Here is a 27,851-nt window from a genome sequence, read left to right on the forward strand (position 1 = left end):
CACTTCTGGAACACACACTTACACTCACACTCACACTTGGTGGTCACCCCACGGTACTGTGCAGACCTCCATGACTGTACTCAGCACACTGTACCACCATGGATTAGTACTATGTGGCCCCCTCACTGGGTTATCAGCACTCACAGGGAAGGTCTGTCATACACTGCTCTGACCACAGTCACCCAGCACTGTACCTAGCATCTAGAAGATGCTCAATAAAAGATCATTGAGGCATTATTTCAACAAGCATGGAACAGCAACTAAGGAAACGATTGCTCAGAGAGATGAAGGAGTTTATCCATGATATAAACTGATAAATAGGAGAAATAAAATGCTAATCTTGGTCTTTCTTATTTCCCAAACAATCTAAGACTGTTCTACACTTCCTTCAAAGGGAAAACAGATGATTTTGTGAGCTGGAAACATGACAGCTCTTGAGGTAATGTTTTGTTTTGTTTTCATTTTATTCAAATGCTGCATGCTTTTGAACATTTGAGGACAGCTATTGATTTTTTTCTCAGAAAAATGCACACATACACCAAATTTTGCCTGCAATGTAAAAGTTCATTAATGGTATGTTAGTCAGAATAGCAGCTGTGGTTGCAGTAACACATAAACCATAAAATATCAATGACAGAGCACAACAAACATTTAATTCTTACTCACATGTCTTCTGTGGATCAACAGGGACTCTCCTCCATGGGGTGACTCAGGGATGTAAACTGCCTGTAACATAAGACACATGTTTCCAAATCACCAGGACAGAAAGAAGGAGGAGAAATGGAGAAGCCAGAATGACTTTGAGCTGCTTCAGCATGATAGGGACATGCGACTGTGATACATTGCACAGTGCCCATAGATTCCTTCCAGCCTATGTGCACAGCCCTAAGGACTTAATGTGACTCTGCCTTTCCTCCTGTCATCAGGTATGAGCTACTTCATCTCTTCAGGAGGGGCATGGCTATTATATCGGCCAATGGAACATTTGGAAACAATGCAGGCTGAGGCTGGGAAAGTGGGGTGCAATGGCGGGTGAGGGTTGTCCTTTCTTGCTACCCTGGGAACCATGAGGTCCACCTGAGCTTGTCTGTTTGGACACATGTGGCCCAGTCACCTCATGACTACACTCAACATGACTTCGCTTCAGCCCTGCACCAGCACCTCTGGAGGACACAGTGAGTCACCATGCAGGTGAGTAAGGCTAACACTCCCAGATCCCCCAGTCCCTGCCCACCTACGTGCCAAGGGAACCCAGGCCAAAGCAGCAGACCTATCCAGCTTACCCTAAATCTGCTTGATGACCCCAAGAATTATAGGCTGATAAATGATTATTGCTTTAAGCTATTGCATTTTGTGATTATTTGTTAGATTGCAAAATCTAACACGTGCAGAAGTGAGTTCTAGAGGTAGAGGAGTACCACAGCAAAACCCTGGCACGTGGCCTTGGCTCTGGAACTGGGTGGAGGCTGGAAAGTCAGTTATCCAAGGTTGGAAAACAACAAACGATAGAGTTAGCATTTTGAAATTCTATACAGAGTTTAAAGGCTTCAAGACAGATGGTCCCTTTTTAAATCTCCCTCACCATCAGTGACAAGAGCTATGGCCTTTGTAAGAGATGCTAAATCAGAGGAAGGCCGTGGAGTCATCTTTGTGTTAGACTAAGTCAGGGACAGCACTCTTTTAAGAGCAGAGTAAAACCTGGCCCCCTCTAAGAGCAGGAGGAAGCCTCAGAATTTGAAAAAAAAAGCAGAGTTTGGGGGTCAGAAAAAAAACTGTATCTAGCATAAATTTGCTGATGACCAGCTGTGGACCAGAGGTAGACGCCCATCCCAGAGACATGGAAGATGATCTTTAGTCTCTTGGCTTATTGTCAATATCAAACAAGATGATGGATGGGAAGGCTGGTAAGTGGCTAAACTTGTCGATGAAAAATAAGTGCATTATGATCCCTGCAGCCTGAGGCCACCATCCGCTGGCATCATCTCAGGTGAACAATACCTGAAGCCACCAGGAGCCCTGTGAGGTTAAAATTCCAGGAGACCTTTTGGAGCCTGGAACAAAAGAACTCCAGGGGAGTCAATTGGGAAAGATTTCTTGTGCAAGTGACGTTGGTATAAACCTACATGAAGAGTGGCATTGAGCCGGGTGGCATGTCTTCTGAGCAGAAGAAACACGTGCAAAGTCAAGGTAGGAACACACATTTTATCCATGCAGTTGCCCTCTGTGAGGACAAATCCTGCTTAAGGAGCTCAGCGTGAGGAGGCCCAATGGGAGGCGCCTCTTCAATGCAGGCCGACATGGAGGGAACAGGGATATTTCTTGAAACTCAATTTTCTGCTTGTTTACAAATGATTAACTACCACAATCAATGATGTCAAAGTTCAGGTCAGCGGCATCCTTTGGGACATGGTGAGACAGTGCCTTGTGCTTGAGCTAATGGCAACTTGGCACAGTGCAGGGGGAGGTTCTGCAGCAGGACTCCATTCTGTGCTTTGGGGGCACAGTGAATGTGAGGGGACTGTTGTCCTCTCTGGCTTCCCCTCTCCCTCCCTGCTCTTCCTCTGAGCATGTCCTTACCCAACCCACCTGCTCTGGCAAACACTGCAGGGTTGGGCCACAGGGGAAGAGGCCTAGTACTTGAGAGTACCCCAACTCACGTCAGAAATGAGGTGCAGGGCTTTGTGTTTTATACATTCAGACCTCAAAACAAACTTATAAAGTGGGTGTGAATGAATTATGACCCCCCCATTGTGCAGATGAGAAAACACAGTCTTGAAGAAATTACGTAAAAAGTTGAAGGGCATCAGACCCTTTCTGTAGCCCACGCCTTGTATGTCACCTCTTCCCTCTAGGGTTTGTCACTGACACCTGCAGTACCAACAGCAGCAGGACCATCATCCCTCAGGGGGACTCAGCCCTTCATGGGGGCAGGCTGCTTTTGTCAATGCAGGTCAGTGCTGTCTCTACTTGACTTTGTTGATTCTGGAGAGTCAGAAAGGTACTTTTTAAAAAAATTATTCATTGGTTCTTTTTAGGGATACGTGACAGTAGAATCCATTTTGGTACAATTATATAAGCATGGACTATATCATATTCTAGTTAGGATCCCATTACTGTGGATGCACATGATGGTGGGATTCCCTGTGATGTTTCCATCTCTGTATGTAGGAAAATTATGTCAGATTCATTCCACCATCTTTCCTTATCCCCTCTCCCTCCATTTCCCATTGTCTAATCTACTGAACTCTCAGAGAGGTCATTGGAGAACTGCAGACCTTTGCCGGTCACCTCTGAGTTTGCACCATGCTTCTCTCCTCCCACAGTCTCATGGCCCTCCCCGTGGGCAGGTGATATCTTGTCCACACCCAAATCAGGGCTGACCCTCTGTGCCCGCTGGGTCTCAGATATGAAACTACCCAGAACAACAACAAGATGAGGTAGAAGCACTCAGCCAGGCTCAGACAAAACCAGCTTGATTCAGGGTCTATGAGGGACACCTGCTTAGCAGGCTTGGTCTCAGAGGAAGGAAAGCAAGAGGCCACTGATGTGGGAGAGGTGACAGTGAAAAGCAGAGCTGTCTACTATCATTTGTGCTCTTTAAAGTCCCTGCAAATATCAGAAGAATGTTAAACCTACATATGTTAATTATCTACTCCTCTTCCCCACAAGGGCAGGAAGCCACCTATTTCTCCCCAAATATAATGAAATTCTGCATAAAGTACATAACAACAGTAATAGATATTTGGATAATTGACCTCTTATGATTAGCATTCCCACAAAGCGAATTTTCTGCAACATTTTCATATTTACTTTATCTCATCTGATTCTCCAACTCTGAGAGATTGGTAGGCATTGCTCTTCCAATTTTTATATGAGGAAACAGAATCAATCAATAAAGTGTCAGCTAACTTATAGAGAAAGTACATAGTATGTGCCAGACATTGTTCATGGTTTTTTGAATATCTAGATTTTCAACGCTGTGAAATGAGTACTGTTATTATTCCTGTTTTGTAGATGAATAAACTTGGGCCCAGAGAAGATTAGTAATTTACCCTGGGTCACATGACTAATGGATCAAACAGAAAGAATTTGAACTCAGATGGATGGACTCTAAAGCCTAGCTCAGAATCACACAGCTGAAAAGAGGTGAAACTAGGATTCAAACCTGGGCCCATCTAACTCCAAATCCTGTGTCTACTTGGGAAGAGTAGTTCATGTCTGAATGCTCAACATGGGCCTGTTCTAAGCCCTTTCCATCTACTAACTTATTTAATCCTCAACATTTAGCAGTTGAAGAATCAGAGCCACAGAAGTAAAGGAACTTGGTTAGCAAGTGGCAGAGAGCGTTCACTCCCAGGCAGTTTGAACCGAGAGCCATGATTCTTACCAGCTCACTAATAGCCTGTCTCCCCTGCAGCTCACCCAAACCTGGTCACACAGGAATAAAAACCAAATTGCTGGTCAGTGGAGTTTTGCATCCTTTGCCTGGTGTGAGTGTCACAGGAGAGTTTCTATCTGTGCAAAGTCTGGAGTTTCCAGGCACTGGTAGCCCTGTTTACTCTGCTGAGCTGTTTGCTCTGTGGGGACAAAAGTTGACAGTGCCATTCACTGTGTGGCTTTCCGTGCATCTGGGAGCCTTTCTGGATCTCCTGTCACATGGAGAAAAGGAAGACAGAGGCTTGGGCCTGGAGGGCACTGGCAGAGATGTCTCTTCTCTGTGTTACCCTGGGTGGTCTCGGTTTCCCTGGCTCCAGGTAAGTGATGGTTATGCATGCCAGAGACCAGAGCAGGGGACACACAGCCTCAAAATACTGAGCAACTCTTTGCTGCATGTCTCTGGGCTGAGGAGCATCCCTTGAAGCAATTTGCATGCTTCTCATAATATAGTATCAATGATTCCCTTCAAATTATTGTGGAACCAAGTAACTGGCTTCAACAAAGGTTCCTGTTGAGAAAGTGACATGTTTAAATGTATTTTGTCATGCTAAGAAGAATAGGGTACTTGTTCTATATTCTGAACAAAGCTTTGGTCTGACTCTTTAGGCAAAAAAGGTTTGCTGAATGTGGAAAAGGGAGTGAATTAATCTGAATGGTTTTAACGTATGAGAGTGACCCACTGGACCTGTTTACAGACCCAGTCTTTGGGTTCTCAGGTCCCCAGCCCCCACCTCTCTTGCTCTCTCTTACACACTCCAGACATTTCCAGCTGTTAAATGCTAACTGATTTATTTCATTAGTAAAATTCAGGAGCTCAAACGTGGGGCCCGTGAAAGAGGACCCAGGGTTTGGCAATTTGAGGACCCTCCTGATTCAATATCATGAGATACTGAAACACTCAGGACCCCAGGCTCCTCGGGAGCACTCCTCCAGTCAGAGATCTGTCAATGCCATTCCTTTTACTTATCCCAAAGCTACAACCTGAGCATAAGCCCTCATTTAGTGAGAGGAGTGCCCAGTCCCCCTGTTGCACACTCCCTCTGGATGAGCTCTGCTGCCTGCTCAGCCCCCATTAGGCACCACACCTGAGACCAGGACTGTGAGTCTTCACCACCCATTGCACACTCAAATAGACTGTTGGAATGATCAAGGCTCAGAGCTTGGCTAGCATGAACAGAGAAGCCTGCAGGACCCAAGGGATTGTATCTGGAGCAGGGCTTCTTGAGAAACCACTGTAACCTTACCTACAGCATCAGGCCCTGTGCACAGCCCCTTCTTGGGCTCCAAGGATATGAAGAGGAACAAACTCATGTCCCCTTGGAGAATGCTAACACGTGAGCACTCACTCCCCGTCATGCTGCAAGAGGTGGTAGAGGACCACACAGGAAACAAGAGAGGGAGTGACCAGCTCTACTGGGCATGGGGTCTGGGAAAGGGGAAGGGTGTGCCAGGCAGAGGAACAGTATAAGCAGAGGCATGGAGGTGTGAGAGAGCCTCGCTTGTTCCAAGCATCCAAGTGTATTTCAATAGCTGTGAGCACAGAGCAAGCTGGAGCAACAGGGGATGGGGTGACGTAGGAATAAGCAGGGGTCTGACAACAGGCAGAGTTGGGGGACACTGAGTGCCAGATAAGGAGCTTGAACCTATGGTGTAGGCAGTGGGAAACTTACTGAAGGGCAAAGCCATCAGAGTTATAATTAGGGAGGTTCACTCTAAGGTAGGGAATGGAGGTCTGAGGGGACAGTGTATGCTGGGAGTACTTACTGAACCTCACAGCGGTGTCACCAGGGGTGTTATTTCTTATTCGCTCTGTGTAGAAGAACAGACTGACCTCAGAGGAGGAGGGGTTCACCCTTATGCAATGACCCCTTACCTGGACCCAGGTTTAAGGTTCTCACCTTTACCTGTGGCTCCAACCCCACAGTCCTGGAACCAGTGTGTATTTGAATTTCAGACACCAAAGCAGAAAAAAAAAAAAAAAAAAAGGTATTTAGTTCTGGAGCAGAAAATGCTCCTTCATTTTAGCTGAGAAATCTCCTTCATTTTAGCTAAGAAAAAATTTTCATTTTTATTTACCTTTGTAACCAGGTCACATGGTCTTAAGACCCATTGATTATTGCTGATGGCCACTGTGCCAGGCAATTTCACACATGACCTCTCATCCCCACAGCTGCTCCAGGGAGGTGCTATTGTCCACAGTCTTACAGAAGAAAACTGAGGCCTAGAGAGAGAATGTAACTGTTCCAGGGTTACTCCCTAACGACATAGTAGAAAATGGATTCAAATCCAGTCTCAGGGGCATCAGTTTCCAGAGCCCCCATCTGCTCTCTGCATTTTTCTACTGCTTACTCATGTACTTTCCCTCTCCATCTGCCTGGTGTAGCAGACTTGCTGGACTCTCATGTCAGCTCTCTATCTCTGGGCCATACATTTGTTGCCTTGAGATGTTGCTTTAAATTTTGTGTCTGTAACAGCAAAGGACAGAGAGAAAAGAAATTGAAAACCTGCCACCCAGAAGCTGCCCACTTCTAGCAAAGAGGAAGGATGTTGTTTGCAAAGGGGATCCAGCAGCCTAACAAATTGTGTGTGACAAGAAAGTTGTTGTGTCAGGGCATTTCTACAGAAAGCCAAAAGATATTGATGCACCCCCTCCATATAAGCTGATGACTTGAAATTTACTGCTGACCTAATCCTGCTCTACTTGATGAATCCATCTTTATTTTGATCAGAGATGCCTGTTAGAAAGAGAGAGGGAGACCTGGGCCCAGTGAGATATGTCATAATGCTGGCAATGGCATTCCATGCACCCTGAGGAAAGGAAGACCCTTGCCAGCTCTTAAGTACGGAGCACATGTTCAAGATATTTTTCAAGGGTGTTTATCGTAGCATTTCTTGCATTTGCAAAAGCATTGAGAAATTATGAATGCTCCTCAAAAAGAAAAAGAATAGATTAAAAGTCATAGATGTCCCAAGATAGAATTCCCAGATAAAAGAAATAAAAGAAATGAAATAGGTCTTATAAATCACCCTGGAGAGGCCTCACAAAGGCATCGTGGATGGGCAGAAGCAAGTTGCAGAATCCCATGAACAATATGAGGTGAGCAAACCAAAGCAATACTAATATAGAGTGGATATTTGTGAAAATATCTAAGACACTGAAAGGATCCACACCAAATTTTCATAATGGCCCTCTCCAAAGAGGAGAGAAAAAGAACCAGGGCTAGCACAAAACACAAGTATCCAATTTATAGGATTTACATGTTAAAACAAAAGACTTAAAGCCAGTGTGCCAAAAAGTTAGCAGCTGTCAATCTGGATGTGAGTACCTGGGGGGGTTTCATTCTATTGTTTGTACTTCTATAGGCATGTTTAAATTTTCAGAGTTATGTATATACAGAGGATTTTGAATGACCTAAGTCAAAACAGTTGGTTAAAATGTCCTTCCGGCTTGTTTCCAAAGACATTCATAAGGGTGAAAGGCAAGTGTAATCTTACTAAGGTCCCAACTGGACCCCTCCTTTATGGGGTTTCATGCTATTCCCAGGAATTAAAGACACGATTGAATGCTGTCTTTTCTTTCGGATTTGCATTTTGTAGCACTAACAAACCACACGCATCTTATCTAATGTAATTTACAAACATACTATTTATGCTGCTGATTACTTCATTATATTGCCACTCCATAATGAAAATTGGGTGCAAACATGAGAGATCTGGTGCTTATAACGACTCCTTACCCAGTTCCTTCTGTAAGTGATCATCTTGCCCATTAACAGGCTTTCAAATCTCAGGGAGGAAAATAATTGTGATTTTTAATAGCTAGTGTGTACATTCCTTACTCACTCAGTCTTGACTATGGCCCAGAGTTGGTTTGATAGTTGCAGAAAAACACAATGTAACTGTTTTGTAGTTGAAATAGGAAGAGGGTACCCTGCAGAGCTGTCAAATACATACTTAAGAGAAGTCAAATCACAGACAATATTGTTTTGTCAAACGTGGGCAAATGAGTAGATAGGAGCCCATTCTGAGACCCCCCGCTGGCTGTGCAGCATCCAGCCTCCAGTAACCATTTTAAAGTATCCACCTGTGGTTTCCAGTAGTCTTTGACCTTTTGTTAAAGATCCAACTTTACTAGGCAATTGATTTTTGCTGGTCTCTGGGGCAGCCATGGAGATGGATTTCACTGTAGTTAATATTGCCCTCTTTTTAGGGCTTTTGCCAAGTGAGAATGTATTGTTAATGACCTTGTCTGGAGTGACACCCTGTGTATGAGACAGTGGAAGTGTGATCCTCTCCCTAATGACTCAATCTTGGACACAGGAATGAGAGGCCTTACAGAGAGGTTGGAGGGGATGGCTGGAGGGGACCCTGGGCCCCTTTCCTTCCAGACAGCATGAGGCAACTGGCATAGCTCATGTGGTAGAGCCCAATAGACCACTGCTCACATTCCAACAGCACCACATACCAGCATGCCACCATCCCTCAGGGCCATTTCCCACATATGCCCAGGTGCTGGTGTTCTGTAGCTGCCTTCTAGCATTGCTGTGAGGATCGAGTGAGAGAGCCTGTGTGAAACACCTGGCCCGCCCGGCATGTGACACGCGTGTCTTGACTGCCCAGCACATCTTTGTTGTTGTTGTTGCTGTTGTTGTTTTTTTTTTTTTTCCTGTCATCTTCTTTTCAGGTTTGAAAAGGAACACACATTTAAAAGAATCTTACGATGTAATACTGTCTCTCACTTGGGAAGAAAAAATTGTAAGGCGCCCATTATTACAGATGGGGCCATTGCAGGCTCAGGCAGAGTAATAGCAGGCGTGTTCATTCACCCACCCGTGTCCTGGTTTGTCCCAGGAACTCAACAAAAGCTTTGCCTTATCTTCAAGATGTCCTTTAGGCCTTCTGTCGTTTGACGGCTCTGCAGACGTACTGTCTGTCATCTGCCCCTTCATCCCCTGACTCACCTCCACAGGCTCCCGAGGACCTTGACTGTGACAGCCAGTCACCCCTGGCCTGCCTTGTACAGTGGCCCTCAAGGCTTGTCCTTGTTGGGTTGCCTCTCAAGAGCAGTCTCATCCTGTTTCACAGCTCCGCATGATCAGATGTGTCCTCAGTCACAGATCTCCCCTCCTGAGTTCCCACCCCACAGAGGAACTGTGTGCTGAACGTGTCTGTGGTAGTGTGCCTTGAAATCTGGAATTCCATACACCTCTGCCATCTTCCCCTGAACGTCTCCTTTTCTCCTGCATTACCCCTCTGCCTACACACTCACCCTGGAAACCAGCATCAGCCTAAGCTCTTTCCTGTCTCGACTCCTCTGCCCCATCCAATGATCCAGTACTTTCTACCCATTCCACCTGATACCTGTCCAGCCCACCCTCTCTCCCCACCTGCTGCAGCAGCTCAGGTTCACACCACTCACTGGCATCCTCACCCGCCTCCCAGCTGCAGCCCAGCTCTCCCTACCCCCACCCAGCCTGCACAGGACCTCAAGCATGGCTCTGGCCACGGGGACTGCATGCTCTGAAACCTTGCCTATAGGATAAAGCTCCACAGAGCTAAGACATGCGACATGTGTCTTACTCTAAGACAAACTGAGTTCCAGAAGGCAGAATCTGTGTCCTATTTCTCTGTATCCCTCATAGCACAATACCCTGAATATTATTTGTTCTCTGCAAATATTTCTTAGACTGTTAGCATGAATTGGCACCTCAAAGACCTTCTAGTGCAAACCTCTCATTCTCAGGAGAGTAAAACAGAGGCTTAGAGGTGGAGAGTGAATTGCTGAGGATCATATCTAGCTATCTTCTGGGTACTTTAGCATTTGTAAAGTGCTTTCCCATACACTATCATTTTTACTCCAAGAAATAACATTATGAGGTAGACATGATTAACCCCATCATATAGATGAGAAAAGTAAAGGTTATACCAGTTGAAAATCCAGACTGAGATCACCCAAGTGCTTAATGGACTGTCTTTTGATTCAAGTTCAGTACTCTTTTGTCCACAGCTAGCCATAATGTCAGGAATTTACTGCATGTTCAATAAATATTTATTGGATGAATTAGCCTATACTGGATAATCAACTAATAGCCTTGCACATGTGAACAAATATATATTTACTGGGTGGATGGACAAATGGCTGGGGGTGTATGAATTCCCTTCTATACTTAATGCTGTTCTTTTATAATGACTTTCTTAGAGGTGAAAGATTGTGTCTCTTTGAGTCAAGTACAGTCAACAGGAGCCTTGCTAAGAGCAGACAGACGCGGAGTGTGGATGTCCCCCTGATGCCTATTGATTGTGAACTGTCCAGCTGGTCCTCTTGGACTGCCTGTGACCCGTGTCAGAAGAAAAGGGTAAGAGCCCAGGCCATGGGGAGGGTTAAGCTTCCCGGAGCCCTCGTCTGCCACAAAACTGGCCAAGGAACCACCCTCGGTGCCTGGTACATAGTAGGCCCTCAGGAACGTTGGCTGATTGAGTCCATGGGACTTTTCCCTTGGAAAAGTGAAAGCAATCAGAACCTTTCTTTGGTCCTTCGGTGTTTTCCAAACCCATCTGTCCTTGCAGATTCCTAGTTAGGCTTCCTGTCTCCAACCTGCTCTCTCCATGCATCTTTCATGGTGCAGCCAGGGAAAGCTAAGTCTGAAAAACCATTCCAAGTCTACACCGTAGGTAGCCCTGAGGATCAGGACCCAACTAGTGTTAACCTAACCTGGCCTGTATCTCCATGTAGTATCCCCCCCCCCCCCGAACATGGGCATTCCTGCTACCTCCCCACTTCTGTGCTTCTTTCATGCTGCTTTTCCAGCCAAGAGTGGCACTCCCCCCCATGTCCTTCACTGGCAAGCACCTGCTCATCATTTGAATTCTAATCAGGGCCACCTCTTTGGAGAAGCTTCCATGACTGCTCCTCAGTCTCACCTCCATTTAGACAGAGCAACCTTTCTAAGCATCAGTAAGTCCCGTTACCCTGTGTCCTGGCACTTTTCACACTGCGATGCTCATCATTTACTTTCACTAAACAGTAAACTTGTAAAGACATATTCCATTCTGTGCCCCAAGTGTGCATTCCAGTGTCTGCAAATAGCTGCTTCCTCAGTATTTGTTGGAGCTCATTCTATTTTGTGACATCTTTGCAAGGCAGCAGAGATGGTTGTGATCCTTTTGGTTAGACTGACAGTGAAACTGAGGTTCATCAGCTAAGTGACTTGTTGGGGTTCCCTAGTAGTCAACACAAACCTTGAATTCAGGTCACTGGATCCTTGTCTACGGTTCTCCCCATGAAACCACAGTCTCTGCGGTGTTTGCCCTTCAGTCTCCCTTGTCCTAGGAGGATGGACGCAGGATCCCAGCTCTGAGAACAGAGGATGTTTCAGAGCAGAGAGAATGTCACTATGTCCCTGGCTCATTGGGAAACCAAGTCTGTCATGGATAGCACTCTAAAGAGGCTGTGGAAGTAGGCCTGAGAAAATTACGCAGTTAATTGGATCAATGGGGAGAGCCAGGCAGGATCATTCTGTTCCCAGAGTAGGTTTTCTTGCTGAAGTTATCAACATTGATCCAATTATCTGGATAATTGCTTCATCGGCTGCATAAACTAGGAAGACTCCGCATGAGCCAGCCAGCCAGAGCTTCACACTCCAAATTTGCTGCAGACTCCCTCGGCCAGACCTCATTCCTAGCTGCAGGGTCACCAGCTGCGGGCTTGACAAAACCTCTCAGCCTGGTCTCGAGGTGTGCTCCTTCCATCATTTCCACCCTCCTCAGACCCACTTGGCTTTCTGTGAGCATGGTTTTATTTTATGCTTATTTTCAAATTGACATTTAATATTTGTACTTTTATGGGGTATTATAACTTGATGCATGTATGATAATCAAATCAGGGTAATTAGCATTTCCGTCTCCTCAGACATAATCATTTCTATGTGTTGATGTGTTGGGAATATTCAAACGCTTCTCCCACAGTTTTTTTGAACTGTAGAAGTAATTGTTGTAGATGACAATCACCTATTGTGCAACAGAACCTTAGAACTCCTTCCTCCCTCTGTGTTTTCTACCACAATCCATCCTCTCTTATTCCTCTCTCCTCTACACTCTCCAGTCTTTATTCTACCCTCTATTTTTAGCTTCCACACATGAGTGAGAACATGTATCTGTCCTTCTGTGCCTGCCTTATATCACCTAACCTAATGTCCTCCAGTTTCTTCTATGTTGCTGCAAATGGCAGGACTCCATCCTTTTGATGGCTTAATAATATTCCACTGAGATTTCACCACATTTTTGAAAATCCATTCATCTGTTGACAGACCTATTGGTTGATTCTTTATCTTGGCTATAGCAATGCAATAAATGTGGGTATGCAAGTATCTCTTTGATATAACGATTTCCTCTTCTTTAGCTATATATGAAGTATTGGGATTGCTGGATCAGATGATAATTTTTGAGGAGCGTTCATGTTATTTTACATAATGGCCATACTAATTTACATCCCCACCAACAGTGTCTAAGAGTTCCTCTTTTTCTGAATCCTTGCCGTCTATATATCATCATTTGAAAAATACCTATACAGATTATTTGCACATTTTGAAGTCTTTGGGTCTTTTTTGTTATTGAGTTGCTTTAGTTCCTTACATATTCTGAATATTAACCCCTTGTCAGATGAACAGGTTGCAAGTATTTTCTTCTGTTCTGTACTTGTCTCTTTTAACACTCTTGATTGTTTTCCCTTGCTGTGAAGAAGCTTCTGAGTTTGATATAAACCCATTTGTCTAGTTTTTCTTTGGTTATCTGTGCTTTTGAAGTCTTATTTTTAAAGAATTCTTTATCTATACCAGTGCCTTCAAGTGTTTCCCCTGTGTGTTTTCTAGTAATGTCATCATGGAGGGCCCTACTTTTAGGTCTTTGATCCTTTGTGAGTGGATTGTTGTATATGGTGAGAGAGGGGAGTCTCTCATCATTCTTCTGCAGATGGATATCCAGTTGCCCTGGCACCATTTTGCTAAAAAGATCTTTCTCTGGTGCACACGCTTGGTGCCTTCAGTTGACTATGAGTACGTGGACTCATTTCCAGATTCTCTGCTCTGTTGGTATATGTGTCTGTTTATGCCACACCCATGCTGTCTTGTTACTATAGCTTTGTGGTGTGTTTTGAAGTCAGGTATTGCGAGGCCTCCAGCTTTGTTCTTTTCACTCAGGGTTACTTGGTTATTTGGGGTCTTTTATGATACTGTGTAAATTTTGTAATGTTTTTCTAGTTTTTTGAAGAACATCATGGGCATTTTGATGGGGATTGCACTGAATCTGTAGGTCACTTTGGATAGTAGGGACATTTTATCAGTATTAATTCTTCCAATCTAGGAACATGGGATGTTTTGTGTCCTCTCATAATTTTCAATTTTGTGTCTTTTTATAAAATTAATTAGAAATATATTTTACTTCCTTGTTTAAATTTATTACTAGGTATTTTGTATTTTGTGGATAGTGGAAATGATTGCTTTTAAATTTATTTTTTAGCCTCTTTGTTGTTAGAGGATACAAATGCTGCTGTTTTTTTTGTATGTTGACCTGTATCCTATAACTTTACTGAGTTTATCAGTTCCAACAGTGTTTTGGTAGAGACTTCAGGGTTTTCTAGATATAACATCATATCATCTGCAAACAGATCATTTGACTTCCTCCTTTCCAATTTTTATTTTTTTCTTTTGTCTCATTGCTCTGGCTATGACTTCTGGTACTATGTTGAATAGGAATGGTGAAATTGGACGTCTTGTATTGTTCTAGTCTTAGAAGAAATGCTTCTAGTATTCTCCCACTTAGCACACTGTTAGCTGTGGGATTGTCACAAATGGCCGTTCTTGTATTCAGGCCTATTCCTTTTCTGTGTCTGACTTGTTGAGAATTTTTTTTTTCTCTCACAGATTTCTTTGCAAGTCTTATCTCTGACCTGACAGGCTCTGCCTTCCAGGAAGGACCACCCTCTGGAAGTCCAATGGAGCATGGGTGAATAATTGTCCATATTTATTTTTTGGATTTCCATAGCCACAAATACAGATGCCATATAAGGAACAATGAAGCCTTATTAATGTCATTGTGCAGAGACGAGAGAGGTGCTATGTTATGGTTTGGATATGAGGTCTCCCTCCAAAACTCATGGGTGAAACAATGCAAGAAAGTTTGCAGATGAAATGATGGGGTTATGAGAACCTTAACCCCATCTGTGAATTGTTCCCCTGATAGGGATTAACTGAATGGCAACTGTAGCCAGGTAGGGTGTGGCTGGAGGAAGTGGATCATTGGAAGACATACCTTTGGGGTTTATATTTTGTAAGTGCTGAGTTTAGTCTCTCTCTCTGCTTCATGGTGTGATATCTTGAGCTGCTTCCCTCCACCACACTCTTCTGCCATGATGTTCAGCCTCACCTTAAACTTCAAAGAATGGAGTTGGCCATCTATGGACTGAGACCTTTTTCTCCTCTAACTGTTCTTGTCAAGTCTTTTGTCACAGCAGTAAAAAGAAAGCTCGCTAAAACAAGCTGCTCTCCTGGTTTGCCCCCCCCCACTTTTGTACACAATCTTGATTCCAACCAACATTTAGAAACCAGCCAAATCTGATAACTCTCTTCCTCTTTTAAGTCCATATTACCAGGCTGATAAGATGATTTACCTGCCCCTGCCTTGTGTCCCTCTAGCTCTCCTACTCTCCCCCTTGCTCTCTTCTCTCCAGTCACAATGGATGTTTGGCTCTGCTTTGTCTCTTGTTCGTTTGTTTTGTCTCTTGGCTTTGGTCCAGCAATTCCCTCATCCGGGTTGTTCTCCATCCTCACATCCACTCTCTGTGTCTGCCTGATACTCCTCCTGGAATTTTCAGGCAAGAATCACGTTTCAGCCTGGATGTCACTTATTCTAGAAGCTCTCCACATCCTCTGAGTTTGCACTGTGATTCCCCCATCATATTCCCATTACACTGTGTTGTCACTGCTAGGGGCCGATCACCACCATCATCATGGTGCCAAAGGCAGATCAGAGGACAGGGTTATGATTAAAAACCAACCAACCAGCAAGCAAGAAAAATGACATCTACCTTTTTAAACAAATAGGTCAATCAATATTTTTCGAATAAATGAATAATAAGGTCGACATATAGCAAAATTGACTGCTAAAAATCATTCATAGTAAAAGAAAAAATCATTAATAATAAAAGAAAAATAACTATAAGAAACTGAGTGCCTGCTATATATATATATATATATATATATATATATATATATATATATATATATCAGACAAACATAACAAGATCAAACCTATACATTAAGTTTAAACTCCATAACTGTACATTTAGGGTAATTTATTATTCCCAGCTTACAGATGAGTAAATTGAGATCCACACAGATTAAGTTACTTGGCTGATACCACAACTAGAAAGTTCCAGCCAGTTGGGACTGCAAAGCCCGTAACTTTTCATTTATAACATATTGATGCCTTAAGGAATAAATGAGTATACGTTAACCCACTTAAGTAATTAAACTGAGTTTATGTTTTGTTATTGAACTAGATTCGTGAATCCACTTACTGACTTTTGTTTCTAAAGCCTGTGCCTTTTCTAATTCAGCAAATCTTGAGCGATCACTGCAGAAACAGATTCAAGACAAGGCACTCACCCTTAGAGAGTTCGCAGTCCAGTTGGAGGGAGACTCAGGTGAAGACATCCTTAGGGATACACAGTGGGGGACGTGCAAGGGCAGGGAGAGCAGTGAGGAGATGAGCCCACCTCCTGGCTGGGGACCCCTCTGCATACAGCCTCCCTCATCTTCTGAGGTCCCTGAGTCCTGCTCTTTTTTGCTACAGTACAGGCATGCCTATCTCCTCCAGCCTGCTCAGTTCCACGGGGAGCCGTGCGACTTCTCTGACAAGGAAGTTGAAGACTGTGTTACCAGCAGACCATGCAGAAGTCAAGTGCGATGCGAGGGCTTTGTGTGTGCACAGACTGGTACTAAAGGGCATGGGGGCAGGTGGGGAAATCTGGAGAAGGAGACGAAGGCTCATGATGATGGAGGGACAGGCTATGAGTAGTGCTCAAGATCAGGGTCATGGGACAGGACAGGAGGACTCTTTGTCCTCCAATATCCAGTCTCCTTTTACATGGATTATTTCTTGGAAAAAAAAATCCCTATAATGTAGATGTCATTATTATCCCAATTTTACAACCTATAAAATTGAGACTCAAAGAGATGACTTGCCCAAGATCATACAGCAGGTAAGAAGAGATAGAGCTGCAGTTAGAGATTGGGGGCTTCTATTGATATTCACTGAACTCAAAAGTATGAGGGCTAGAATGAGAAATCCTGGATGGGTCTTATTTTGACTTTGTGATCTAAGAGAGGTCACTTAACATTTTTGCACTTGGGTTCTGTCAATAGAAAAATCAAGGGAGATGCTAATACCTTGTCAGTCTTTTACAAGCATCCAGGGACATATTGGTCATAAAATTTATAGACTGCCAGCTCTGCTAGCTCTCCCAGAGCCCTGAGGCTGGGCACAATGTGACCAAACCTGAAACAATTAAGTTGGGTGATCAGCATTGCTTTTCTCCGAAAAGCATCTTTGGAGAGATTGGCCCAGTCACTTATATTTCTGCATCACCAAGTCCAAAATAATCTCCAACATGATATGATCAGTAAAAAAAAAATTCTTGAGTATTATAAGGAAGGAAAGAAAATAAGCAGGACAGATGGACAAAAAGAAGGAAGCTACAAATGAGTATTAATCCACTGCAGAATTAAGTAAACACTTGTCATTCCAACTTAACTAATTTAATTCATTCAAATAAATATAGGTCTCCCTATTTCTCCAAGTCTCTGGCAAAAATAAGGGCTGTTTGACCTAAATTATCTAGATGGGAGTTGCAACTCTCTATATTCAGTGTACCCAAGTGGATTATGCTTCAAGATCTTTCAAAAAAGAGATAGGGATTCTTAGAGCAATTTCGAGGGCTTATTGCAAATGCAAAATTCCATCTAATAAATCTGGTAGACTTTTTTACAGTGTATCTACGGACTCATTATGGCCAGTGTTCCATGATTCTGGCCAGAGTCATAATGGTTATTCTTGCAGGCTTTAGTTTAAATGCTTGTAAGAAAGATTTGAAGACCAGATTGTTATTTTTCTGCCTTTAACATCCCAAGAACATTGCTTAAAAATGACCTCATACATCTAAGGAAACAAGGCCACCTATCTATCTTACGGGCTTTATCTCACAACGATATACAAATAAGAAAGGAAGTCAGGTCAGTGGGGAAAAAAATTTAAAGGAAGCAAAAGTGAGGTAATTTTTCACAGTCCAAATGGCATATGGTGCTGAAGGTATTATAGATAGATAGGAGGAAGGAATTCATGATTGGACTGGTAAGGGTTCTAATCCTGCGGTAAATATTCAGTAGCAGTGTGGACTTTGCCCACAAAAAACACTAGCAGTAGTAATACTACCACTTTCTCTACCTACCTGAGCCAACACTGTTTCATTTACTATTTCGTTTAGAAAGAAGGAAAGAAAGACTGAACAACCTTATGGGATAGGTAGAATGACTTCTCCATTTCACAGGAGAGGAAACTGAGGCCAAGGGAAGTTAAGGAGAGCAGGTGGATGTTTGCAAGACCTCTTCCCAGGCTCATGGGAAGGAGGCCAGTCTGCTCAGTCGGCTTCCCATCTGGACACTTGGCCTCTGCTTCTCAGGCTCTTTCCCTGTTTCCACTTTCCCCTTATAACGTGGTTCCAAGCAAATTCCCTCAGTGCTTTTCAAAGACAACTCTGACCTTTTTGGGGAAGGTGGTGGCAAGAAAGGAATAACTCATTCATTATATTATATTATAATTCATTACCAATCTGCCCTGATACATGAGAACTCATCGAAACAGACATGAAAGTCCCAACCCTGTGTCTGGAAGCTGGTAGCACTTATCACTCAGCTGCCACATGATCACGGCAATCCTCTTTCTCCATCCCAGGGAGGTGTGTCCACCGCAGACTTCTTTGCAATGGGGACAATGACTGTGGAGACCAGTCAGATGAGGCAAACTGTAGAAGGATCTATAAAAAATGTCAGCACCAAATGGAACAATATTGGGCAATTGGCAGTCTGGCCAGTGGGTAAGTGATTGTCTTTTTACCCTGTAGATAGGAAGGCCCCAAATTAAATGGAAATCTGGAAAACAGAGAGGTAAAAGGCTGAAATCAACAGTTTCTTGCTTTCCTTTCTGGAAGAAAAAATAAGAGGCTATTGTAAATGGGTGCCTGTGGCTGCTCTGGGGACATTTCTGAGTGGCCGCAGAAGCACATCCCATGGGCAGACATGGGCCACGGGAGGACCAGCTTAGCGATGCTGTACAAGGAAACCGCTAAGGCTGCTTCAAGTCAGGGATGAACCTTTTCTTCGCCCACATGATGTGACCGTGTCAGGCACTTTCTAACCCTTCCCCTCGAGTCCCACTGACAACTTGCCTGGTAGGTTTTCTCCACAGGTCTCAGCCTCGGCCAGGCTGGCGGAGAGCCTCCTAAGTGGCTAGTGAGGGAATGGATTCCCAGGATGTGCCTGTAATCAGTGTGTTTCCCAAGATTCTGGGGATCTCTAAGTTGGCCCAATCCTCAGGTGAGGTCAGAAGAGCCAGGTCACATAGGGCCAAATGGGTCTGGTACTCACCAAACCTTCTTGCCACCTTTTGTAGCTGCTGAATCTGTAGGTGGAAGGATGAGGCCTTCTTATCACACACATCATTGTAATTGATGCCTGATGGGACAGGGAACAGGGACCCTTAATGGAATTCCTCTCTCTAAACAAAAATCAGATCTCAGTTCCTGAGGGTTATCAGGGAGGGTCTGCCTGTTAAGCTGCCTCAACCTGAAATCTAACCTTCCCAACCCTTCTTTGCCTTTCTTACAGGATAAATTTGTTCACCAACAGTTTGGAGGGCCCAGTTCTTGATCACAGGTATTACGCCGGTGGATGCACCCCACATTATATTCTGAACACCAAGTTTAGGAAGCCCTACAACGTGGAAAGCTTCACCCCCCAGGTAAGGGACAGCCCGCGGGACCGTGAAGGAGCACTGGACCAGGACCTGGCAGCCTCTAGCTATGTGGCCTGGGACATATCACTCTGTCTTTGAATTCAGTTTCTTCTTGTGTGAAGTGGGTGATCCCCACCTCAGGACACTGCACTGAGGATGACTGACAGGTGTACACAGTGGAGATAGCAGCAGCCTACCAATGGCTCCCCCGAAGGCAGAGGCATAGCTCAGAATCTGGAGTCACACAGGCTTGGTGCCTCATCCGCTGGCCACCATGTAGTCCTAGGTTCTCGGAGCCCCCATTTTCCTATCTTTAACGTGGACATCATAAAGGCTCTGTGTGCAGAAAGGAGAGGAGTCCAAGAATGTATGTAGGGGTTTAGCCCAGCTCCTGGTTTAATGGGGGGTCCCTGTTGACTCTTGTTACTCCCACTGTGACCAACAAGTGCTTGCCTATTAAAACAGGCATTCGTCTAAACATTTCAAGTTGTAAAACACTACACAACCCAAGCATGTGCTTACAATTCATCTGTGCACATCTCGAAGCTCCGCTCACGGAGTGGGGTTTAGAATAGACTGTGTTACCGTGACGCACACACTTGCTGTCGGCCATCAGACGAGAGCACGCTTGGTCCCAGGCTTACCTTACACTAAGCTCCTTCCCCACTCTGGGCCTGTTTGCTCAGAGGGTTTGGCTAGAGGATCTCACGGCGATCTTCATTTCTAAATCTACACAATTCTGGAGGTTAGGCTACTCCCTCTCGGCTGCTTCTCTTCTTCCTTTTCCCCCAGCTCCTAAAACTTATGGTCAAAAAAGAAGAAAATAGCCTAGAGCCAAACACACCCTCCACCAAGGTGCCCAGTCTGCCCCACATCCTCCATTTTTAAGAGGGAGCCCTTGGCATAGCCACTTGTTATACAGGCTCAGGTCCCAGGCCAGGCAGGACATACTGTCTCCATGCTATCCCATCAGGAGCTTCCTGAGGTTCCCATATGTACATTGTTTTTTATTGGGGGGGGGCGGGGTGTACCAGGGATTGAACTCAAGGGCACTCGACCACTGAGCCATATCCCCAGCCCTATTTTGTATTTTATTTAGAGACAAAGTCTCACTGAGTTGCTTAGCGCCTCACAGTTTCTGAGGTTGGCTTTGAACTCGAAATCCTCCTGCCTCAGCCTCCTGAGATGCTGGGATTACAGGCATGGGCCACCATGCCCAGCTCCATTGCTTTTTCTGTTGGCTCTTCTCTGCATCAAGCCCTCAGGCTTGCCATGAGTAACACAAAAGTTTCAACATTGTGACACCAGCACATTCTCTCACAACACCTGTCCACGTTCCTCATTCTTGCATTTTCTGATTCAATGGCCTGAGCATCATTGCAGTTCCTGAAATCTTCCCACCACCACGCTCAAGCCAAACCCACAGCCCAGAATAGTCCCCCACACTTTTGCCGCTCAAAATCCAAATCAAGCACCAACTCCTGTGTATGAACCCTACTGCTGAATAGGTCTCTCCTGCTGAATCAAGAGCCCCGAGAGTGGAAACTCAAAATTTCCCTGATTTTTCTGAATCCAGAGCAATTAGTCCAGCTCTAGCACACTGTAGGGATACAGGGGCTATCTGATGGGATGTACTGAACTGATTTGAGTAAAAGGAAATTTGAAAAAAAAAAGTTTTCTTTTCTCTTCTTTTAGACTCAAGGAAAATATGAATTTGCACTAACTGAATATGAATCATACTCAGATTTTGAGCACAATGTCACAGAGAAATTTACTGCAAAATCTTCTTTCAGCCTTGGTTTTAAAATACCTAAAGTAGTTGAACTTGACATTAATGAGCAAAGCAATCAAGGCAAACATTATATTAGCAGAATCAAACGATTTTCTCATACGGTAAGTATCCATTTGTTGCTTTTAAACTTATATGTGTTCCTTTGAAATTTCATGCCCACAGATGTGCCTGCATTCCTCATTCCTCCCAGTCCTCACAATCAATGGAATTTCCGTTGTCTTGAAATTCTTTTTGTAAGCAAATAGTTTGGTGTGACATTAATTTTTTAGAAGGGTCAATAAAAGCTTTTTGTAATTCCTTTTTTATGACTCTTAAAATTTTTATTTCTTTATTTTGTTTTATTTGTTCTTTTTAGATATACATGACAGTAGAGTATATTTTGACATATTATATATAACTGGAGAATAACTTATTCTAATTAGGATCCCATTTTTGTGGTTGCACATGGTGTGGAATTACAGTGCTCATTTATTCATATATGAACACAGGACAGTTATACGCAATTCCTTCTACTGTCTTTTCTATTCTTATCTTCCCTCCCTTCCTTTCATTCCCCTTTTGTCTAATCCAATGAGCTTCTATTCTTCCCCTGCCCCCAGTTTATTGTGTGTTAGCATCCATATATCAGAGAAAACATTCAGCCTTTGGTTTGGGGGGATTGGCTTATTTCACTTAGCCTGACAGTCTTCAGTTTCATCCATGTACTGGCAAATGCCATAATTCCATTCTTCTTTATGACTAAGTAATATTCCAATGTGTACACATACCACAGTTTCTTTATCCATTCATCTGTTGAAGGACACCTAGGTTGGCTCCTTTGCTTACCTATTGGGAATGGAGCTGCTGTATACATTGATGTGGCTGTGTCACTATAGTACACTGATTTTAAGTCTTTGGGGTATAAACTGACGAGTGGAATAATTGGGTCAAATAGTGGTTCCATTCCAAGTTTTCTGAGGAAACTCCATACTGCTTTCCATATTGGTTGCACCAATTTGTAATCCCACCAGCAAGGTATGAGTGTATCTTTCCCCCAGATCCTCACCAACGTTTATTGTTCATGTTATATTCTTGATAATTGCCATGCGGACTGGAATGAGATCATTTTATTGGTTTTCAATAAGGTTTTTCCTCTGGTTTTCAGAAAGCTTAGGATATAGCTTTGCCAGACCAAAATACCTCCAGAGACTTCTTAACCCACTCCAATTTGACTTCTGTCTCAGACACTCAGATTGAAATCCATCTCTCTAATATCACCCAAGACTTCTTCTCTAACTTCTAGGGGCCTTGTGGTGACACTGATGGCACCATTGCTTTCCTCTTTCTCCTGCCTTCTTCCTGCTCCTTATCAATTTCCGTTCTGGGTTTAGCATCCCTGCCTCTTCTTTACTTCACTCCCTCCTCACCCTGCTGTCTCCCTGGGTGATCTGCTGCTCACTTGCTCCTCTGTGGGGACAAGCCGTGAGCCCTCATCTCTGCTCCACCCTCTTGTGAACTCCAGCACTGCCTCCATCCACTCTCCTGAGCCCCTCACCTGGCTGCCTTGCCCACGCTCCAAGGTCATCTCTACCTACTGAGTTTTCAGCCTACGTTAGTGGCATTGCCCCCTGGCATTTTTATAAGCTAAGAACTGAGAATCATACTTGGCCCTCACCTCTGCTTCCTTCCCACATCTGTTGGTCACCCAGTCCTTCAGCACCACTCTCTGTTACATTTTTTTTTTTTTTTTACCTTAACTCCTACTACATCTGAGTCAGCCCAGGTCCTTCCGTCTCCTGCTCTGCTCCACTAACCAGTCTTCCTGTCTTCCAGTCCATGCCGTCATGTGCATGTGCTGCAGAGAGGTGTTTCCAATGCTGCTTCTAACCCTGTCACCTGTGCCCTGTTGCCCAAAGGTAAAGGGCAAATCCTGTGATGATAGAAAAATAGTAAAGGGAGGGGCAGCCGTGAATAGAATGTTGGAGAAGCAGGTGAGGGCAGAGTTGAATCAGAATCTTGAGTTCCAGGGAGAGGAAGGTGCATTTTTATCCCTAGCTGCTGAAAATTTTCAACCTGGGCATGATACGATAGGAAAGGAATCAGAGGGGGGGGGGGTTGGGGAGAGATCAAAACTGAAAGACCTGAGTGATTCATATGAGAGAAAAAAAAATGGTGAGGGGCTGAGTCCCTGCTGCTGACATACTAACCAGGAGGAAGTGGATAGTCACTACTAGTCAGACTGTGCATGTCTTGGCTTCTCTGTCCTCATGTTCTGGGCTGTGCACTTCTTCAAGTCAGAGACTGTCAAATGGCACTTAGTAGGTGTTCAAGACTAAACTGTAGCAATGAAGGATGGGACTGACTGGAAGGGACTCGCCTCGCCAGGAGGGGAGCAGTGGGTGGCTTTCATTGTCCCCCGGCCTCTCTCCTCTTCCTCCCCACTCACCTCCCTGTTCAAACGGCCAGTTAGAAGATGCTGACGTTGAAGGAGGCACTGCTAGAGACTTAGGACCTAGAGACATATGTCACATGATTTTTTTTTCCCCATTTAAAACTATATTTTATAATTTTTTTTAATTGCACATATTTATGGGGTAGAGTGTGATAATTTGGTACAAATATCCAATGAGTAATGATCAATTCAGGGCAATTAGCATTTCCATCTCCTCAAAGACGTATGACTCCCACGTGACATGAGAGCCTTCTGACTCCCCTCTCCCAGTGCTCCATAAAATATGTGATAAATTTCTCTTGCCTGTGGTGCTCAAGGTCAAGTAGAAGAGGCCAACCGCAATGGAGTACGAGTGTCATCCCACGCTAGATGGGCTTTCACGGAGGTTGAGATCGGGGGAAGCATTTTCAGGCCATCATGAGCAGGATTCCATATGATATTTGAAAACAAAAATCTTTGACCTCAAGGATCCATAACATAGGAGGCACCAATCCAGAGTGGAAGAGACCATGGCAGGTCAAATGTCCTTGATGGAGTGTGTTTTCTGTGTCAGGCTGTATGTAGCCTTTGCACAAAGTTGTGATTCTGGCAGGGTCTTTGTGGTAGTTTGCCACTATTAGGCAACCATGCATGAGGACACTTCTTTAATAACCTCTCCGTTTTATTTACTTATTTTTTGTTAAGGTTAACACACAATCTGCTCCATTTTGATTCTGACAACTTTTATAAACACATAAAGAGGAGACACAACCTAAAAAGCTTCCGGAAAGTCATGAGCAGAGTACCTATTGTTTGCTTGGTAGGCTGGTAGGTGGGGGAAAGGGAGAAGGATGAGTCCTGAGCCTCCGGCAGGGGTGAGATCAAGCCAGGAAAGGGGATAGCCACAGGCAGGGCTTCAGGGCTGCACAGAGCTGAGAGTTTCAGGATTGGAGCAGAATGGGCCTCACAGATATCTTCTACCCTTGGCCATTTCCTCTGTCTACACCCCAGGAGAGGGACCTCTCACCCCAGGTGGTAGGAATACCTCCCTGAGGCTTATACTTTTTCTGGTATCTCTAACTTTCATTTTCTTCCATACCTCAGTGACGCCAAATGTTTTCTCTAAAGGACCAGAAAGGAAGTATTTCAGATTTTTCAGGACACTAGGGTCTCTGTTGCAGCTACTCTACGCTGCTGTTGTGTGTATAGCAGCTACAGCCGGTACACAAATTCATGGGAATGGCTGTGTTCTAATAAGATTTATTTACAGAAACTCACAGCAGATTTGATGCAGGCTGAAGTTTGCCAACTCCTGCACACACTACCATATCTATCCTTCCTAAAACACCATTTTTACTTTTTGTCGAGTTGTTTGGGTTTTGTTTTGTTTTATTTATTTATTTTTTTTATCTTTTTTTGGAACTGGGGATCAAATCCAGGGCTTTGTGACTGCAAGGCAAATGCTTTGCCACTGAGCTATATCCCAGTCCTACCATTTTTACCTTCTTGGGTGGCTTTTCTTCACACACTTTAAAAGACATAAGCAAACAGATTTTTTTTTTTTTTTTTTTTTTTTTGCAAATTAGCAAACCCTGCTCCCTTCAGAGCAGCCCCATGTGCCCCAGCTGTGCTCTGCTGCACCTGCTTCTGGTTACCCTTCACAGTCCCAAGGTGCTGCAGTCAGGAGGGGGGTTTAGAGCAAGCTTTCCCAAGCTGGAAAGGACATCAGGATATTCATGAGAATTGAAAAACTTGTCAAAGAGACCATCTTCTCTCAAATATCCTAAAGGAATCATAAGACTGGTGACCCTGGGCTAAGAACACCGGCTGGTATTTGTAAAGTTCATCTTCTCGTTCCAGATTCCTAACTTTAAAGGTCTGGTTTTCCCATGTTGGTATTTCATTTAGAAAAGTAAGTTTCTGCACGCACGTGCTGACCTTGAAGGAGCACATTACAAGCTGAAATCCAGAAACCTCATGCTCCATCATGAATTCCTTCAGCGAGTCAAGCTCCTGCCCCTGGAGTACAGCTACGGGGAATACAGAGACCTCTTCCGCGATTTTGGGACCCACTACATCACAGAGGCCGTGCTCGGGGGCATTTATGAATACACGCTCATTCTGAACCAAGAGGCCTTGGAGAGAGCAGGTACACCGCCTGAGGGACTGTGGCTTGCCTGACGGGGCACATGAGTGACAGGTTGATGGGAAGACTCTCATACCGGTGGTTGGGGGAAGATTAGAAGTTGGTCTTCCAGTTTTCCTTCTGCCTATTGGACTACATTGATGCTGTCACATTTACAGCTTTCTCCTCCTTTTTGGACTTGTTAATGTCAATCTTTTGTATACCTACTCTCTCTGTCTGGTCACATCCAGTCTCATGGCTCTAAATACCTTTAACATGCAAATAGCTCCTAATTTATATATTTATCCTGGATCTCTTCCCTGTACCCAACAGCTTATTTTACATTGAAATGCCTCCTTGGTAACTCCACTTGAATATCTAACAACCATCACAAACTTAACATGCTCCAAAGAAAACTTGGAATATTCCCCCCACCCAATATGTTTTTCCACATCTCAGAAATGATCCCACCATCTAACCAGTGGCTCAAGCCTAGAGTCAACCTCAGTTATTTTTCTTTCCTTCCAATCTATTAGTAAGTTCTCTCAGCTTTACCTCCAATCCCGTTTTTACCATTCCCACTGTGAACTCACTCTGAGGCTAGGGCTTCACATTCAGAACTTAATGGGCATGTGAATTATGGACAAGTCTTGTGAGAAGTTGGTTCTGATTCTGTAGCTTTGGAGTGAGACCTGAAACTTTGCATTTTTAATAAGCTTGAAGATGATTCTGATGCTTGCTGCTGGTCCACAGATCACACTTTCAGTAACAAGTTCTCGGATTATCATTATAGTCTCCCAATTAGTATCCAACCCCCATCCCGCCCCTATAATCCACCTTCTAGGCAGATATCTGACATCTTTCCAACTGGGAATGTCTCCATTTTGAGTCCTGCTTTCCAATCCAGTATTCAATCCCACAGTGGAACCCTTACATAGACTTCAGTGGCAGAGCCAGGGCTTGGTTATAAATCCAGTGTACTTGCAAGAGGACACATGGTATATAATGTAAATTTATGTCAGCACAACCTCAGTCTTGCCAAGATCAGGAGCACCTTCCTCCATATCAGTGGTTCCAAAACTATAGGACAGTGTATGATTGGTGACTCTCACTTGTGGAGTGTCACCAGTGTCCTGCACTGAAATCACCTCTCTATGAGGTCACATGTACATGACCACAGAAGCACTCTTTTTTGTAACACCTGCTAATGTCGCAGGGGATTCCTGTTTCAGGAATATGCTTTGGATCCATACTGCTGGAAATCCTAGTGGTTAAAGTTGCTCTTGTCTCTCTGTACCAGCCTCACAGGGCTACTGAAATGGCCTTCAAGTCATATCTGAGATTTCAGCAAGTCTAGGAGAGGATGCCTGGTGGAGAATTAGAGAGAAGTAAGCAAGAGTCCAAATACGAAGAAACACGGGGGAGGTTGTTCCTTTTTCTTTGTGAAGTTGTACAATATCAGACATTGTATATGCATTTCTTCAATTTACTAGTAACAAGTTTTTCCTCTTTTATTAAATATTCAAGAAGCATGGGTCAGTGAAGGTGGCCAGGCTGCAGCAGCCTCTGTACTCGCTGAATCGCTTCCTACTGGCCTGATAGAGATGACTCTGAGTTATTCTCTTCTTTGAAGAAATCAAAAATCCTGTCTTGGGAGGAGGATGAACCCGAAAGTTGAGGATCTTTATAAAGCCTCTGCTCTACTACCAGTAGCTGCCTGTATTCCTCATCATCATGGTGGTGACCCAAGTCCCTGTGACATCTGGGAAGGGTTAGGCCTCTAGAGTCATCACAGGGGAAGGGACAGAGTGAATTACCTCTTAGACCATAGACCTCTTTCCTTGCTTCCTTCAGATTTTTCTCTTAATGATGTCCATGACTGTGCCAAAGAAAATTTCCAATTTGGTGTAACCATCAAAGAAGTTGACGTGAAGCTGGGTATATCAGAAAATAAATGCAACAGGATTCTGAATGAAATCAAAGGTGAGAGGCAGGGGCATGGGACTTCCAAGCTTATAATCACT

General features: G+C 44.1%; 1 protein-coding gene across 1 annotated transcript in view; it reads left to right on the top strand.

Annotated features, from left to right (window-relative positions):
- Positions 1–4,656: 4,656 nt before the first annotated feature.
- Positions 4,657–27,851, top strand: part of C8b (complement C8 beta chain) — a 35,101-nt gene continuing 11,906 nt past the window's right edge. The window contains exons 1-8 of the mRNA XM_076862583.2: positions 4,657–4,754; positions 10,637–10,793; positions 16,285–16,426; positions 18,442–18,583; positions 19,374–19,506; positions 21,196–21,393; positions 25,611–25,851; positions 27,682–27,810. Coding sequence (XP_076718698.1) covers positions 4,657–4,754; positions 10,637–10,793; positions 16,285–16,426; positions 18,442–18,583; positions 19,374–19,506; positions 21,196–21,393; positions 25,611–25,851; positions 27,682–27,810 — 1,240 coding nt within the window. The remainder of the gene's footprint in view (positions 4,755–10,636; positions 10,794–16,284; positions 16,427–18,441; positions 18,584–19,373; positions 19,507–21,195; positions 21,394–25,610; positions 25,852–27,681; positions 27,811–27,851) is intronic.

This window comes from Callospermophilus lateralis, chromosome 7 (assembly GCF_048772815.1).
Source record: "Callospermophilus lateralis isolate mCalLat2 chromosome 7, mCalLat2.hap1, whole genome shotgun sequence".
NCBI lineage: Eukaryota > Metazoa > Chordata > Mammalia > Rodentia > Sciuridae > Callospermophilus > Callospermophilus lateralis.